This window comes from Seriola aureovittata, chromosome 8, assembly GCF_021018895.1.
Source record: "Seriola aureovittata isolate HTS-2021-v1 ecotype China chromosome 8, ASM2101889v1, whole genome shotgun sequence".
In the NCBI taxonomy this organism is placed as follows: Eukaryota; Metazoa; Chordata; class Actinopteri; order Carangiformes; family Carangidae; genus Seriola; species Seriola aureovittata.
This window is the reverse complement of record NC_079371.1, coordinates 17,689,476-17,704,679: the sequence shown is the minus strand read 5'-3', so window position 1 is coordinate 17,704,679 and position 15,204 is coordinate 17,689,476. Positions and strand designations below refer to the sequence as shown.

At 41.0% G+C, this 15,204-nt stretch overlaps 1 protein-coding gene across 1 annotated transcript in view; it reads right to left on the bottom strand.

Moving 5' to 3' along the window:
• Nucleotides 1-12,730, bottom strand: part of atrx (ATRX chromatin remodeler) — a 30,492-nt gene extending 17,762 nt beyond the window's left edge. The window contains exons 1-21 of the mRNA XM_056382467.1: nt 12,146-12,730; nt 10,479-10,540; nt 10,270-10,319; nt 10,035-10,156; nt 9,856-9,936; nt 9,572-9,681; nt 9,376-9,443; nt 6,994-8,978; nt 6,644-6,707; nt 5,730-5,881; nt 5,457-5,627; nt 5,210-5,324; nt 5,003-5,102; nt 4,541-4,717; nt 2,956-3,097; nt 2,714-2,823; nt 1,901-2,047; nt 1,543-1,720; nt 1,163-1,300; nt 878-1,053; nt 664-781 (exon numbers count right to left, since the gene is read on the bottom strand). Coding sequence (XP_056238442.1) covers nt 664-781; nt 878-1,053; nt 1,163-1,300; nt 1,543-1,720; nt 1,901-2,047; nt 2,714-2,823; nt 2,956-3,097; nt 4,541-4,717; nt 5,003-5,102; nt 5,210-5,324; nt 5,457-5,627; nt 5,730-5,881; nt 6,644-6,707; nt 6,994-8,978; nt 9,376-9,443; nt 9,572-9,681; nt 9,856-9,936; nt 10,035-10,156; nt 10,270-10,319; nt 10,479-10,535 — 4,261 coding nt within the window. The 5' untranslated portion in view covers nt 10,536-10,540; nt 12,146-12,730. The remainder of the gene's footprint in view (nt 1-663; nt 782-877; nt 1,054-1,162; nt 1,301-1,542; nt 1,721-1,900; nt 2,048-2,713; nt 2,824-2,955; nt 3,098-4,540; nt 4,718-5,002; nt 5,103-5,209; nt 5,325-5,456; nt 5,628-5,729; nt 5,882-6,643; nt 6,708-6,993; nt 8,979-9,375; nt 9,444-9,571; nt 9,682-9,855; nt 9,937-10,034; nt 10,157-10,269; nt 10,320-10,478; nt 10,541-12,145) is intronic.
• Between the last annotated feature and the right edge of the window lie 2,474 nt (nt 12,731-15,204).

Genomic DNA, 15,204 nt, shown 5'->3' with positions numbered 1-15,204 from the left:
CTTTTGGTGTAAAACCTCTGGCCCCGCCTGCCTCAATTTCTTTCCCTTTCCTTTATGCCCCCACCCCCCCTTTTACCCCCCACCCTCTGTTCCCTCTCTCCCAGAGCTCTTCATTAGGGAGACGTGGGAAACTGGGCTTAAACCCTGCCTGCGGCACTCTGCCAGCTGCCACTCTCTCTCTCACACACACACACACACACACACACACACACACACACACACACACACACACACACAGGGCCACATTCAGAGAGAAAAGTCCACTAAACGACTTAACAATACAGTATGAAAAAGTGAGAGACCAGAAAGGCTTTCCATTTATCTAAAAACCGTCTCTGACATCCAGTCAAGAGAGCAATTTTAAGAGAAACAAGACTCCTGCAGTAGGATTTAGCCTCGTCCTAGCCTACGCATGTTTTCCAGTGGAATTTTCAATTGAATTTTGTTTTAGTCTAAGACTAGGCTAAACCCCTGTCTGGGCAATCAGACCTGATTCTGTAAAAGCCCTACTAGCAGCCCCTAGAGGCTGTGCTGCTCCAAACACCCAAAAAGACCAGAATAGTTTGGACCAAGCAATCACATGGCACTGTCTCTCTCAACACCCTTTGCTGCTGTGCATCAAAAACAAACAAAAAGAAAAACATAATAGAGCATGGTTCTCACCTGTGAAGTGCTCCAGATAGTATCTGTAGAGTTTGCACTGGATTGGCGTCACTCTTATTGACAACACATATTCATGTTTTGGAGGCAGGAACTTGGTGAGGGCTGTGTAATCCTTCCTCTGTGGGAAGAAGAAATAAATGAGTTGCATTAGGAGACAAAGAAGAGGCGGTCAAAGAGAACCTGAGGCAATTGTGTCAGACAGTTTTTTTCTTACCTGGACACAGCCGGCCAGCATCTCATAGAGGATGTGAGCCCTCTTCTTCATGATCCGGACATCATGTAGTGTGGAGTCGGCACACTGACCATTCTGGATGGGGTTAATGAAGCGGTTCCTGAACTCCTTAATTGATCCAAGTAGGTTTTCCTTGATAAAGTTCACCATGCAGTGGTCTGGTAAGGAGACAGAGATTACAAGTTTTAGATACATAAAATCATTTAAAGAAAACCACACTATTTGTCTGTCTTTTTTTAATAAGGATTGCGACCAAGGCAGTCTCACATTCAACAAGGTTGTTTTGTAGAGGCGTTCCAGTCAGAACAATCCTCCTCCTCGTCCTGATACTGTTCATTGCTTTGGACACCGCAGATGCCTCATTCTTCAGGATGTGGCCTTCATCACAGATCACCATGTCTGGACCTGGTGTAAGTGAACGAGGAAAAAGAGAAGCTTGAGGACAAGAGAGAGAACAGCTGGAAACACGTTTAAAAATCAATCAAGTCAACAGACATTCATTAGGCCAGCTTATAACAAAGGTGAAAAAGTCAAATCAAATCAGAACTGAATATATCAGATACATTTTTTTTTTCACCGTCTCATTAGAGCTCCTACATACTTTAACATGCAGTTCTAACACATAGCAGCATTACGCAGCACCATACCTGGATCTACCAGTGTCTTTTGAAAGGTCTCTTTGAGTTTCTTGCTCTTGATGTTCCTGCCCTGCGTCAGGTTTCGATACATCTCATAGCCGATGATCATAATGCCGCCCATCTCTTGCCATCGCTGGAGGGCATATGCTCGCTCTTGTGGCCTTTTTACTGTAGCCAGCTCAGTCACCTGTTAAACACAGCAAATATCAATATGTTGTGTAGACATCTTTGAAAAGATAAAAAGGTCATGAATCAGAAAACAAATGCACACGCACATACACATACACACACATAAAAAACAAAAAACAAATACCACACCACTGTCAAATAGGAAGAACCTGAAATTTTACAAAAAGCCATTCTTCACCTCTAAACTCTCATCATCCTTCATTCCTGCTTGCCACTTCTCAAATTCATTGAGCCAATTGAGAACAGTGTTCAGGGGACAAACCACCAGTGCTGTAGTGAAGTCGAGCTTCTCACAAAGCAGCAAAGTATGAAGGAAGGTCACCACCTATAGGACAAAAAGAGAACTTCAGTTAACACAGCTATTCAGATACTGATTCATTCATCAGGGTTTGTTTACCATGTATCTAGATACATATTGAACTGTTTAAGATGGAAAGTTTCCTTCCTTGTTTCATATTGTGCAGCTTTAGGGCTTTTTCACACCTAAAGTTTGTTTGCCCTGGTCCGATTCAGTTGATGAGTTGACTTGTAGCATTTTCCCCTTGGTTCAGTTTGCTTTCACACAGAGAAAACAATCAAGTGAACCAAAATGCACCATTACAAACCATGTGAGAGCGTTCACTCCGCTTATTGATCAGATTGTCTGGCTGGAGCAGGAAAGTAAAAACAGGAAGAAGGTTGCGGGAACCGTCTAGCTCAAACTTGTGAGTTCCCCTGCGCTAGTGGGTTCAGATCAAGTTCAGAACTCTTTCACACCAAAAACAAACTGCTCCAGAGTTCGGACTGGATCAAGACCACCTCCTTGAAAGGGTCTCGTGTGATTGTTTTGGCCCTCACCCGAGTGGGATTACTGTTTCCACACCTGCCCAAAGGAATTGTACCAAGGGGAAAACAAACCAGGGTTTGGTTTAACCGGACTAAAAGGGGCAGGTGTGAAAACACCTTTAGTGTAATTTTCACCTAGAGGAGCATGTTGCTCTTTCTTCCTTACCTGCAGAGTTTTTCCCAGGCCCATACAGTGAGCGAGGATACAGCCGGAGCCAGCAGACTTCTCAACCTTTTTCATAGATTCACAGCAGCAGTCCCACATGAACTGTACCCCTGGAACAAAATACAAATGCAGAGTGGCTTAGATTAGACCAGAACATCCCACTGTTACACACGCAGGCTTGTGTTGGCTAATTTACTGTTCAACACATATGTTTCTAGGGACTGAATTCATTTTGTCCTTACCGTCAACCTGGTGAGGTTTGAGCTTCGTGACAAGGTTCCTGTGTACCTGCACCAGCGGCTCCTTGGTCTCTTCGTCCTCATCCAGCACCAGCTTGGTGGTGATGGGACACGTCACCTGGGAAGACTCCTTCACCACAATCACCTGAAAAAAAGGTCAGAGGCAGGGAGAGGGGAATCACAAGAAAGGTTGTAAGATTTGTTATGAAAGTAGGGTCAATCAACTATTACCTGAAAGTCTGATAGTTCTTTTCATATCCTCAGGATACATGTTTTTTTCTTTTTTTGCCTTTATTCATATAGGGACAGTGAGAGAGTGACAGGAAGTTGGGGGGAGAGAGAGGGGATGACATGCAGCAAAGGGCCATGGGTCGGACTTGAACACATAGCCACTGCGGTAAAGAGTGAGCCTAAGTCATATGCGCTCTACCAGTTGAGCCACCGGGGCGCCCCACCTTTTTTTACATGTCAACATTTCATTATAGTTTAATTAGTGAATAAGTTCTATTTTTGATATTAATTGGCTTTATTCTTCATGGTCTTTGGCTAAAACAGATAACTTTTTTTAATGGAAATGATTTGTAACTACTTAACATGTTGGTGATACTGACCAGAGGTGCATTCAGTTTTGTCGTGTGTGCTCATCTGTCTGTCCAGATGCGTTTATATCTGGATTTAAGGCGAGGAAAGCTAATGAGACTAATTGCTGTTGGCTATTTTAAAACATACAGATACAATTGATGCTCTTCAGTCTCCCTACTGGCAAACACATGACCTTATATGTTGTGACCCAAAGTTACCGACATGCTCCTCTAAAAAAAATGAGATATTTCAGTAGAAAATTTAACAGTTAATTATGTTGTTATTTTACAATCTCATCAAGTTTATACTGACTATAGGTTTCAGACAATGGACTAATCACACAGACTTAAGCCACTCCAGCTGTTTCTCACACTTTGATGAATAAATTCCGGACTTTAAATTGAGTAGATTGGATCCTACGCCGTTTCTCACATACTTCTACAGCAGACATGTCTTTTCCACATATGCTAGGGCTGCAACTAGTGATTTCTTTCATTGCTGATTATTTGTCCAGTTATTTTTCAATTAATAACTTAGTAAAATAGTGGGGGGAAAATAAATAAAAAATAATCAATATTTTTACAATCAAATCAAAATGCTTGTTTTTTTTAACAAAAAATTGCAAAAATATTTAGTTTACTGTAACATAAGAAGAAATAAACAGCAAATCCTCCCATCTGAGAAACTGAAACCATCGATTGACATTTTTGCCTGAAAAAAGGCTTTTCGTGCAATTAATTCGTTATCATAATTAGATCGATTTTCAGTCAATAAATGAATTGTTGCAGCTCTAATCGACACAATACAGTTCTACACATTACCTCCTCTAAGAACTACTTTCCTGGGTGAAATTCCTGAAATTGTATCACAGTACTAAAAGGGGTTTTCAACATTTTTAGCTTGCATGTAGGTTTGACAGATTACTCAACACTAGTGAATTTAACAGTTCGTAGCTTTTAACCTACAGGCTGTGCTTCAGAAGAACAGCAGGACTTCTCATTTTTACCTCTCGTAGTTTCTCCCTGAGTGCCTCTCTCTCAGCTATACGTTTCCTCCTCTCCTCCTCCTCTTTCAGAGCATCTCTCGTCTCCGTCCGCAGCTTGTCGTCCTTCAGGATTTTGCGGATCTTTTTGCGTCCTTTGCGTCCTTCTCCATCTTGGTCCTCATCATCTTCCTCTCCACTCTGCGGAAATGAACATTAAATTCAGCCCTCTGATCTTCAGCCCTTAGGAAGAAAAACTCACTTCCTATGATCAGTGGCCAACCAAGCCTATGATTAATTTGTGCCCTCAATAATCTTCACAACACACTCCAGGGGTAAGTTCAAATAAAATTTTATGTGTCATGCATGACTTGACTAGTAAACACTATTTGGGTCCATCTTCTCCACCTGGCAAAGCCTGTCATGAAAAAAAGGACACTTTGGGACAGCTCGAGACTGCTACCAAGTGTACTGCATTTTAAACACCTTCTCATTGCTGGAAGAGGAATCCTGAACTTTGATCCTGCGTCTCTTCTTCTTCTGCTTGTAACTTCTCTGTTTCTCCTCATCCTTCTTCTTCGAAGATCTAGAAACAAAGCAGAATCTGTCAAAGCTCTGGCAGGAGATCAGTCTAGATCGAGTGGCAGTGAAATAAATAACCAAAAATTATTGGACGGAGTTCTCTCTTCTCACCTCGTCTTTCTGCGCTTCCCGTCGTCATCCGATTCACTAACCTCCTCGCTTATCCCCGACTCTGCACTGGACTCTGACTTCTCAAAGTCGGAGTCTGCAGAGTCATCACTGTCCACTGACAGACCGACAAATAACAGACAGAGAAACAAAAGTCATTTGCTAGTCTCACAAACCTTGGAATACTTTAACCCATATTTTTAGACATGACACAGAGAGCAAATAAAAAAATAAAAAATTCAAAATGAACCTTGCCGCCCCGACTTCTTCTTGCCCCCCTTGCTCTTCTTTTCTTTACTGGAAGTTTTCTCCTCTCCTGATTCACCCTCACTCAGTGAGAGTTTATGACGAAGCAGTTTGTGACGTCGTCCACGCTTCTTCACTTCGACATCAGAACCTGAATCTTCTGAATCTTCGTCATCTTAAAAGGAGAGAGACAAACAACAACAAATTGTTGGAGATGATACGCAATAAAAGAGGGTTATTTGAAAAGAACTGGATATATTTAGCAAATTTTTGCTACCTTGCTGCTCTTCTTCTTCTTCATCCTCATCATCCTCTTTTTTAACTTTGGAGGACTTTTTGTCCTTATCTGCTCCTTCATTATCAGAGGAGCTCTCTGCTCCTGAAGAATAGTTGGATTTTATTTGGGCCAGAAGCATTTTCTTTGCAATCCTTCCGAAGAAAAGAAACAACAAAGACACAGATCAAACACGAGAGGGGTTCACATTAGTCAAAAATAAAAGGCCACAAAGCTGCCTGTACAAAATTTGTTAAATGATGGGAAAAGATAAGTGGTCAGTGGAAACATTTAAAATGTGAGTGTCTAATCTTGAACTTAAACACAAATAATTCCTTTCAACTTGCTAACAAATGAGTTATATCCTTTCTATAACTATAATTGAAAATGTAATATTTACTTAGAGACACCAAGATAGTGCTTTGCTTTCTATACAAAGCAATTTTCTACTGTAATTTATAGAAACATATCATCAATTATTCTTTGGGGCTTGTGAATGGCTAACTGATGGAAACACAGACAGCCTACAGAAATATCATGATACTATGACATGGCTATGGGCACTATCAAGGAAAAATACAGATGCCCTGGGAGAAACCAGAGAGAAATGCTGCTCTCAGGACGTGTTTTGAAGTACAGTATGTAATGAAAACACAACATTCTTCAGTGACGACCAGACTGAGCAGCTGCTCTGTGCTTGGTGAATCAAGTATTGCCACCAGGGCACAGCTAATATATTAGGTTAAAAAGCTCTACCTGTGACAAATCAAATCCTTACATTTTCTGTAAAAAACCAGCACACAGTAAAAGAGATGCTTCCTTGTTGACAATGAATGATACAGATGAAGAACTCCTGATTGACTGTCATTGCCCCCCCAATTGAGGGGAATAATGGCAGTGTGTTGTTAATTAAGTACCTGTTTTCAGGATCGTCATCGTCATCATCTTCACGAGAGACTTCTTTGTCATCTACTTCGTCTCCTGCACAACAGAATAACACACTTATCACTATTAGAAGAGCACGCAAGTCATCAAAGGAACAGTTCAACATTTTATGCTAAGCTAAGTCAACCGGCTGCTAGCCTACATATTTGTAGTACAGACAAGACACTGGTACAATTCTCTATGAACTCTCAGCAAGAAAACAAATAAGCGTAAATAAGCATAACCCCAATATATCAGCCTTTTCCTATATCATATGAAATTAAAGGTCAGGTTCTCTGAGCTTGAGCGCCCCTAACCACTCTGCTCTTCTAGACTAAATTACCTGAGGACTGACGGAAAGGTCCACCCCCTCCCACCACGTTATCCTCCACGATGGGTTTGATCTTTTGCTCATCGCTGTCATCACCGGAGCCACCATCAGCCTGTTGCTCTTCCTCTTCCTCACTGGAGGACGATGACTGCAGCTTGGAGGCAGCTTTGGGGCTGCTTCCCTTGCGCTTCTTTTCATAAGACCTTTTCCGCTCGGCCGCCTTCCTTTCAGGTGAGGTTTTGTCTTCCTCTTTTGCTTCACCTTGTTTCTTCACGCGGCTAGATCTCCTCTTCGCCGGGCCTGCTTTACTCTTCATCTCCTGGTCAGAGTCAGAGTTTGAGGAGTCAGAGCCTTTTTGTTTTTTCTTCTTGGAAGTCTTTTTACTTTTGTTCTCTGCATCTGAACCAGAGCTTTCAGACTTCCTTTTACGTTTGGATGCTTTGTCTGTATCCTGCGTGGACGTGTTGTTTACTTTGAATAAACGCTTTTTAGCACTGGTGCCTCCCTGCTCCTCATCTGTGCTGTGGCCCTCTGCAGCTTTCTCTAGCAGTATGTGAGGGACTTCGTCTGAGTCAGAGTCCTCTGTCTTTTTCCCTGAAGTCTTGGTCTGCTTCTCAACCTCTTTTTTAGTGTTACTGGATTTCTTGGTGGATTTGGCCTTGGCCTTACTATCTTCCTCTGACTCTGACTCGGAGGACTCTTCCTTGCCCTTATTTTCAGCCTGCTTCCTCAAAGGGGTGGTTTTCACTCTACTAGAGCGACGGCTGGGTGGTGGGCTATCTGCCCCATCTACTGTATCAGCAGCAACATCCGTCTCCTCACATTCTTCTTTGCACTTTTTCTGCATCTCTCCATCATTTTCTCTGTTTTTGGACCTGGAGGACCTTGACCCACATGTCGTCACGACTGGTACGGGAGTCAGTTTGACTATGAGGTTCTTCACCTTGGGCTGGGGACGTTGAGAGTCTGTTGAGTTTCCATTTGACTTTGCATCAGTGTCTGTGACCAAATCCGTTTCAGACTGTGATAGCATGGTGGAATCCGCGAGACTCTCCACCATCTGAAAAAGCTCTTCAGGAACTGAAGGTGGCACAGACATGATGTCATGATCTAAGGACATTTCACCAGCTGACACTAGCCCATCGTCACAGACCTCAGATTTAATGGTCTTTTTGGTTACCTCAATTTCTGTTTGGTTGTCTTTCATTTCAGTCTCATTTGAAACTTGATCATTGTCTACATCCTGCTCATTAGGCTGCTGCTCTTGCTCCTCGTGCGGCTCTTCAGCTGCTTCAGCCTCATCACCTGCATCCGCCACAGTATCCATGTGGTCATTTTCTACTGGAGCCACAACACTAATGGTCTTTTTGACATTATGTTGCGCTTCATTACCGTTCTGCAACTCCATGTTTTTGAACTCAGGTTCCAAAGCCTCCTCCAAAGCACTGTGGGCTTTCTTCAAATCGGTAAGCACAGCCTTGAAGGCTTTCAAATGCCGACACCTGATAGATTTATCTCCTTGCTCCTCAGATTCCTGCTGTATGAACTGGATGAATGTATTGTTGAGGCCAGTTGTAGTTTCAACAAGCTTTTTAGCTTTCTTTATGAGTTCTTTGGGTACCTGGAGTTTTCTGTAGGAAAACGTCATGGTCCCTGAGCCTTCGACGTGTTCTTTTCCATTAATAACTGCTTTGTGCTCTTTGACTGCTTTGTTCTTGTGTCTCTTGCTCTCACGTTCCTCTGTTTTATCCGTTTTATCCGTTTTATCTGCTTTCCGTTGCTTGAGTTGGACACGTTCTTGTTTTTCCATGATACGGTGGCATTTGGAGACCAGATCCTGGAGGGGCTCAGACCTGCAGACATAGCAGTGCCACTTTGAGTTCTCATCAGTAATGACTGACAGCTCCTTCCTGCCCAGGTTGCGCAGAATGCATTTTTTGCAGAAGGCATTGTTGCAGTAGTCACAGCAGATGAGTTTGCCTCCTTCAGCACACCACCTGGGGAGGGAGAGTTTTAGGGCATAAAATACATAAGGTCTTTGAAATCTTAAATAGTTAGGACCACTTATACTAAGGTTTCCTAAATTATTGGCACGTGGATAAAAATTGAGCCAAAATCTATAAAAAGATTAAATTTATTTTTAAGAAATGAAAAATTATTAGAAAAGGTCAGAAATAATTTTCAGGTATTTCATTAAATGTTAGTCTCAAAGGGGCATTCCATGTTCCATGTCATTAAAGAACCATCATGATCAAATCAATGTAATGTATTAATGAGATGCCCAGTCAAGCCTACAATGTTAGAATTCATATCTAATTACTTCTATTGCGTACCTTCTTGTTATTATAACAAATAAACCATATCGTTTTGTTGGTCTTGTGTAAAGCTTTGTACCTGCACTGCTCATCCATTCCATCAGAGTCTCTGCTGATGTCATCACTTGTGTAATAGTTGTAGCATGACTAGAGGAAGAGGAAATAATGTGATCACCAAAACATCAAGAATGGAGAGACTGAAAAATGTCAGGGTGGAATTTCGTGGTAATGGCTTCGAACTTGTGTGAAATGTGTGAAATATCGGACTTTCCTACCTTGCAAATAAGTACTTTGAGAGCAGGATGCTCACACACAGAGTTGCGCTGAAACTGGTTTACTTGTTTTCCACAGGCTGTGCAGTTTACCTTCTTCTGCAGGGTGTCATCTGTTATACAGAAAAAAGAAATCAGTCACTTGTTACTTTTTCCCTTTCACTTTTCCTTACTAAATGATTTCTTAAACTACAAAGTTCATTTACATTCAAATTCTATGCATGTTCACTTATGAACATCAACATACCAAAGATATGTATTGCTTCCGAATAATTAAATTAACTTACCTGTATGTTTCTGTTTGAAATCCACTCTGAGCTTCATGGCACCTTTGTTTTCATTCCCAGCTGGCCTCATAACTAAAGTGCCTAGAAAAAGAAATAGCAAAATTGTTTCCCAAAATCAACATCCTATTCAGCATCAACAATGTCTTGACATGACCAACATGTACATCCATAGTTCATACCTTTAGATGCGCTGCCCGTGTTGCTGTCTGAAGGATTGTCAGAAGTGGCACCTTCATTTTCACTCTCGGCTGAGGCGTCGGATTCATTCTGTCCAGTGTGCTTAGCTACAGTAGCGGGCTTCCTAAAATTTGTTAGTACAAAGTTTTATTTTAGCTGTGTGTGTGAGGACTGTTTCGACAGCACGTAACAGCAAACAAAACAATGACTGCCATATTTCAGAAAACTGCTCCTCACCTCTTGTTGCGAGAAGAAGAGGGCTTCATATTTTCTGTTGAGCTTCCAGGCTGATGAGGATTTATTTTAATACCATGGGAATTAAAAACAAACCATATTAAAAAAAAATGTAAAATATATGCCTTTTGGGATTAGTTTATTTTTCTCATACTGTCAATAGACAAAGGTAAAAGCACGTTATTAGACTGCCCAAGAGGTTGAATACTTACCTCCTCTGCTTTTTCTGCCATTTGGTCTAGGTTTGATTCAGAAGAAGCCAGACTCATATTACCTAAGGAGACATTTGAAGAGTTGTTTGATGAACATACTGGTAAATTAAGATGTTGTACCTTAATAATAGGGATAGGATTCAGTAAAAATGACACAGCTACAAGCATTTACTTTTACCATACAAGACCAAAAACAACCATTCTGTGTTTTTACTGTGCATGTACCGAATAATAATTGATACCACAATTCCACTATTTCTGTATAATGAGTGTTTATGTTTGTGTATTTCATTCAATTGAAAAGCAGCTGAACTTTAAAGATCCATTTTAAAAGGTTATTGCCCTGGTACAAAAACCCAGCCTCAACTCCAAGGACAAGAGACAATAACTTAGATATTGTTGAAAAACAGCAAAGTACTGATACAAACAAGAAAGCAGCAAGAGTAGGGAAGATGAAAACCACAAACTTCGGCATTTCTTAAGCATATTCTCAGATATTCAATAATTTTAAATCACCTACCGATTTTGATTTTTTTCACAACAAAGGAAAATATTTTATAAACATCTGGTACATTTATAAAAATGGGTTCAAAATGATGAGTAACTATGATTATATAGACTTATGCCAATAAGGGACAGAATCGACATGCTCTTTCCAGACAGCTGCCAGCAATGTCAAAGATAACAGTCGATGTTTTGTTTTTTCCTTAGTCTTCAAGAAAGACTACGACAATGCTGGCTATAGAGAGAACAGCATATCGTTGGTAAACATTAAAAATCACTGCATTTGATTTGTGTTGTTATACGCCAATCGAGCCGAAACAGTGCGTTACCTACATGGTTTTACGTGCATTTATTTGCAGCACATCACTCTGAGACAGAGGCATCGCTGTTTATTTCGCCGTTTTGCGTCATCATAATGTGCTGATTAGATCGCTATGAGCTGTGCTCAGCCTTCACTCAGTCCTGCCAACAGCAACCAGGCCTGAATTAAATTCCATAATCATGTGTCAGTCGAAAAACAGATACAGAGCCCACTCGCCCAACAAGTACCTCACGCTTCTGCATTTGCAGCTCTTTCTCCTCAGCGCAGCCTTACCCTGTTTCGACAACACAGGAACTCCTGACTCTCGGGGAAGCCAAGTTGAGGCTTGCTAACATTAGCTGATTTAGCTACCGCCGTTAACGCTGAACAACTTCTTCTCAGTGCTCCACGTTGCCCTGGCAACCTTGCAATCTGGGCAGTGCATGCAGGGTCCAGTGCATGGGCATGCACCGAAAAATGCATGCACAGGCCTTTCCTTCCTCCGACGATACCGTGGCTCGAACCAGCGCACTAACCGCAGCCTGGCACTTTTTAGCAGCACCCAAAGTAGCACTGCAACATTTAACTAGCTACAACACAAACCAAGCAATTGCATCCTTACACAGAAGCGCATGTTTTATTCACATTGACAAACATCTTGGAATACGCATGTGTACATTTGAATATGCATGTGTACCAACTTGAATATTGCCGGCTGCGCAGCTAGTAGCCACTACTCGACTAGCCTAGCTTGCTAACTAGCAATGGGTACTCATGGCCCGGCTTGCCGCTAGCGAAAGCAGCACAGTATTCAATGTAAAAAAATACTTGTCCAAACAAACCGATTTAACTGTGCCCCTACCTGCTTTTCGCCGCCGTCATTTCTTGACTGACAGAGATGTGTTGTGTTTTTTGTTACAGACGAACGGTTCAGTCCAGTTTTCAGATTCTCGATGGTTTGGAGGCAAGAATAGCAACTGAATACCGAAACAACTCCGGTCAGGGGAGACAAAGCAAAGAGACCATCTTGCCGGATAGCTGTGGACGCAGTAAAATGGCGCATCTAGCCTAAATCCTCTGAATTCTCCTATTGGCTGAGCGCGTCAGACGCTCTCCCGCTCTGAGTGGCGCAGGTTCACCACAGACCACCGATTCGTCGGTAAACCGAGGGAATCATTTTCTCCGGAAAGGAAACTGGTGCTGGCTGCACTTCAATTTCACTCATTTGTTGATGCAGGGAACGGCGCGCTGTTTTGTTTCTCTAATCAGAGCTGCAATGATACACATTATCTACGCCTGGAGGACATAGTTTAACAGCTGCAGCTTCAGACAACTTTCTTCACATGGTGTAGCAATATTCATATAGGTTATAACAACATGTGGGAAGAGAGTAAAAAAAAAGTCCTGCATTCAAAATCCTTCTTAAGTAAAAGGACACAAGTATTATCAACATAATGTATAATTGTGAAGTATTACAATTAAAAGTCATAATCCAGAAAAATTGCCCCAGTGACTTACATTAGCCTCTTTTAATTTATTGGATTGTTCCATGTGTAACCATCAGTTGCGGCTGCTTGAAATGGGACTACCTTTTAGACACTTATGTAGTTCAATAGATCCTAACATCCTATGGGTGCCATTACACCCTTAGGCGGGTTGTGAGATGAGTCATGCAATAAGAGAGAAGAAACCACAAAGTTTCTCTGAATCATTGGAGTGTTTTACCTCTTTGTGCCTCAAGCAGCTATCTAAATGTAATCACTTGAGCAGTTTGAATATTAAATCATGCTTTTGTTGAAACTTCTAAGGCAACTCTTGGACTCATGAAATCTGGCAACTTGGATCCCCAACCAGACACATACTCTTCAAACTAAACTGAGGGTGAATATTGTGAATCCTGCTAGTTACAAAATATTACCTGAAGATGGAGCTCTTCCTCAAGGTTTGTCCATTGGTGCTGTAACATCAAATTATTCCACAGCAAAATGCAAAATGTGGACATGAGAATGTTTTAAGAGTATGCAAAGATATGAACTTAAGTTCAGCTAAAACTTCAATCATATAAAACAAGTCCAAAGCTGCTTTTCATGTCACCATTCAAACTGAGCCATATGCAAATGCAATATATGTACATACAGTGCTGTGAAAAAGTATTTACCCCCTTACAGATTTCTTTTGTTTTTGCTTTTTTGTCACACTTAAATGTTACAGATCATCAAACAAATTTTAATATCAGACAAAGATGACCTGAGTAAATACAAAAAGCAGTTTTTAAATGATGATTTCATTTATTAAGGGGAAAAAAGCTATCCAAACCAACCTGGCCCTTGTTAAATCATGAATTAACTGTGATTAACCACATTCTTTGGACAGCTGTAAAGAACCTGTCTGACAACATGAAGTAAGCTAAAAGATCTCAAAAAGCAACACATCATGCCCTGATCCAAAGAAATTCAAGAACAGATGAGAAACAAGTCATTGACATCTATCAGTCTGGAAAGGGTTCCAAAGCCATTTCTAAGGCTTTGGGACTCCAGCGAACCACAGTGAGAGCCATTATCCACAAAATTACTCCAAGAGCGCATCGACAACTCATTCAGGAGGTCACAAAAGAACCCGGAACAACATCTAAAGCACTGCAGACCTCACTTGCCTCAGGTAAGGTCAGTGTTCATAATTCAACAATAAGAAAGAGACTGGGCAAAAATGGTTCGTGACCTTAAGCGCAAGTGCACTTGGGTAATGCAGCAAGACAATGATCCGAAGCACACCAGCAAGTCCACCTCTGAATGGCTCAAAAAAAACTAAATGAAAGTTTTGAAGCGGCCTGGTCAAAGTTTGGACTTAAATCCAATCGAGATGCTGTGGCATGACCTTAAACATCAGTTGATGCTCGAAAACCCTCCAATGTGGCTGAAATAAAACAATTCTGCAAAGAAGTGTGGGCCAAAATTCCTCCACAGCAATGTGAAAGACTCATTGCCAGTTTTCGCAAACGCTTGATTGCAGTTGTTGCTGCCAAGGGTGGCACAACCAGTTTTTAGGTTTAGGGGGCAATTTCTTTTTCACATAGGGCCAGGTTGGTTTGGATGGCTTTTAAATGAAATCATCATTTAAAAACTGCATTTTGTATTTTCTCAGGTCATCTTTGTCTGATATTGAAATTGGTTTGATGATCTGAAACATTTACGTGTGACAAAATGCAAAAAAAAAACCATATATCTTCGTATATTCAGAGAAATTCAGAGAAAATTAAAGTGAATTGGATTTTTTGGACATCAGCTACAACTGTGGTTTTTTTGCTGCGACGTCAAAATGTCAGTTGTGTATAAAAAGTCCATAACATTACATTTAACTGAGAACCCAGCTATTAAAAAACTACAGTTAATACAATTTGAATACGAAAGGTTGTCAAAATCAAATTCTATTATATTGTAACATATATAAATTATATTGCAATTATATTATTTGGTCATCCTTGCATATTAGGACAACCTTCATAAGATGTTATCACTAGATGGTAGCTGAATATTCTTGGTGAGAGCTTTGCTGATAAGGAATTAACATATAATTGCTTATCACTGAGAAGTCTATTTAACTAGTGGAACATTTGATAGTAACACATCATCCTTATTTGGTGTGTTCTTCCTCTGACGTGTCTATAGATTGTGGTCTGAGAGTGTCTGAGTGTCAGCATGATGACAATATAAGTAGGAACAGTAAGAAGAGTGTGAAAGGTATTCAACTTTTGTGCTCAACCTGGCAGCACTGTCTCAGTCTCTTTCAAAGAAATGAGGAACTTCAACATTCAAAGTTTTACACTGATGATGATGATGATGGTGATGATTATTGGAATGACCTGTGCAGCACCAAAGCACCACAGGAACAACACCATCAGCAACGACATCATGATGCAGATTT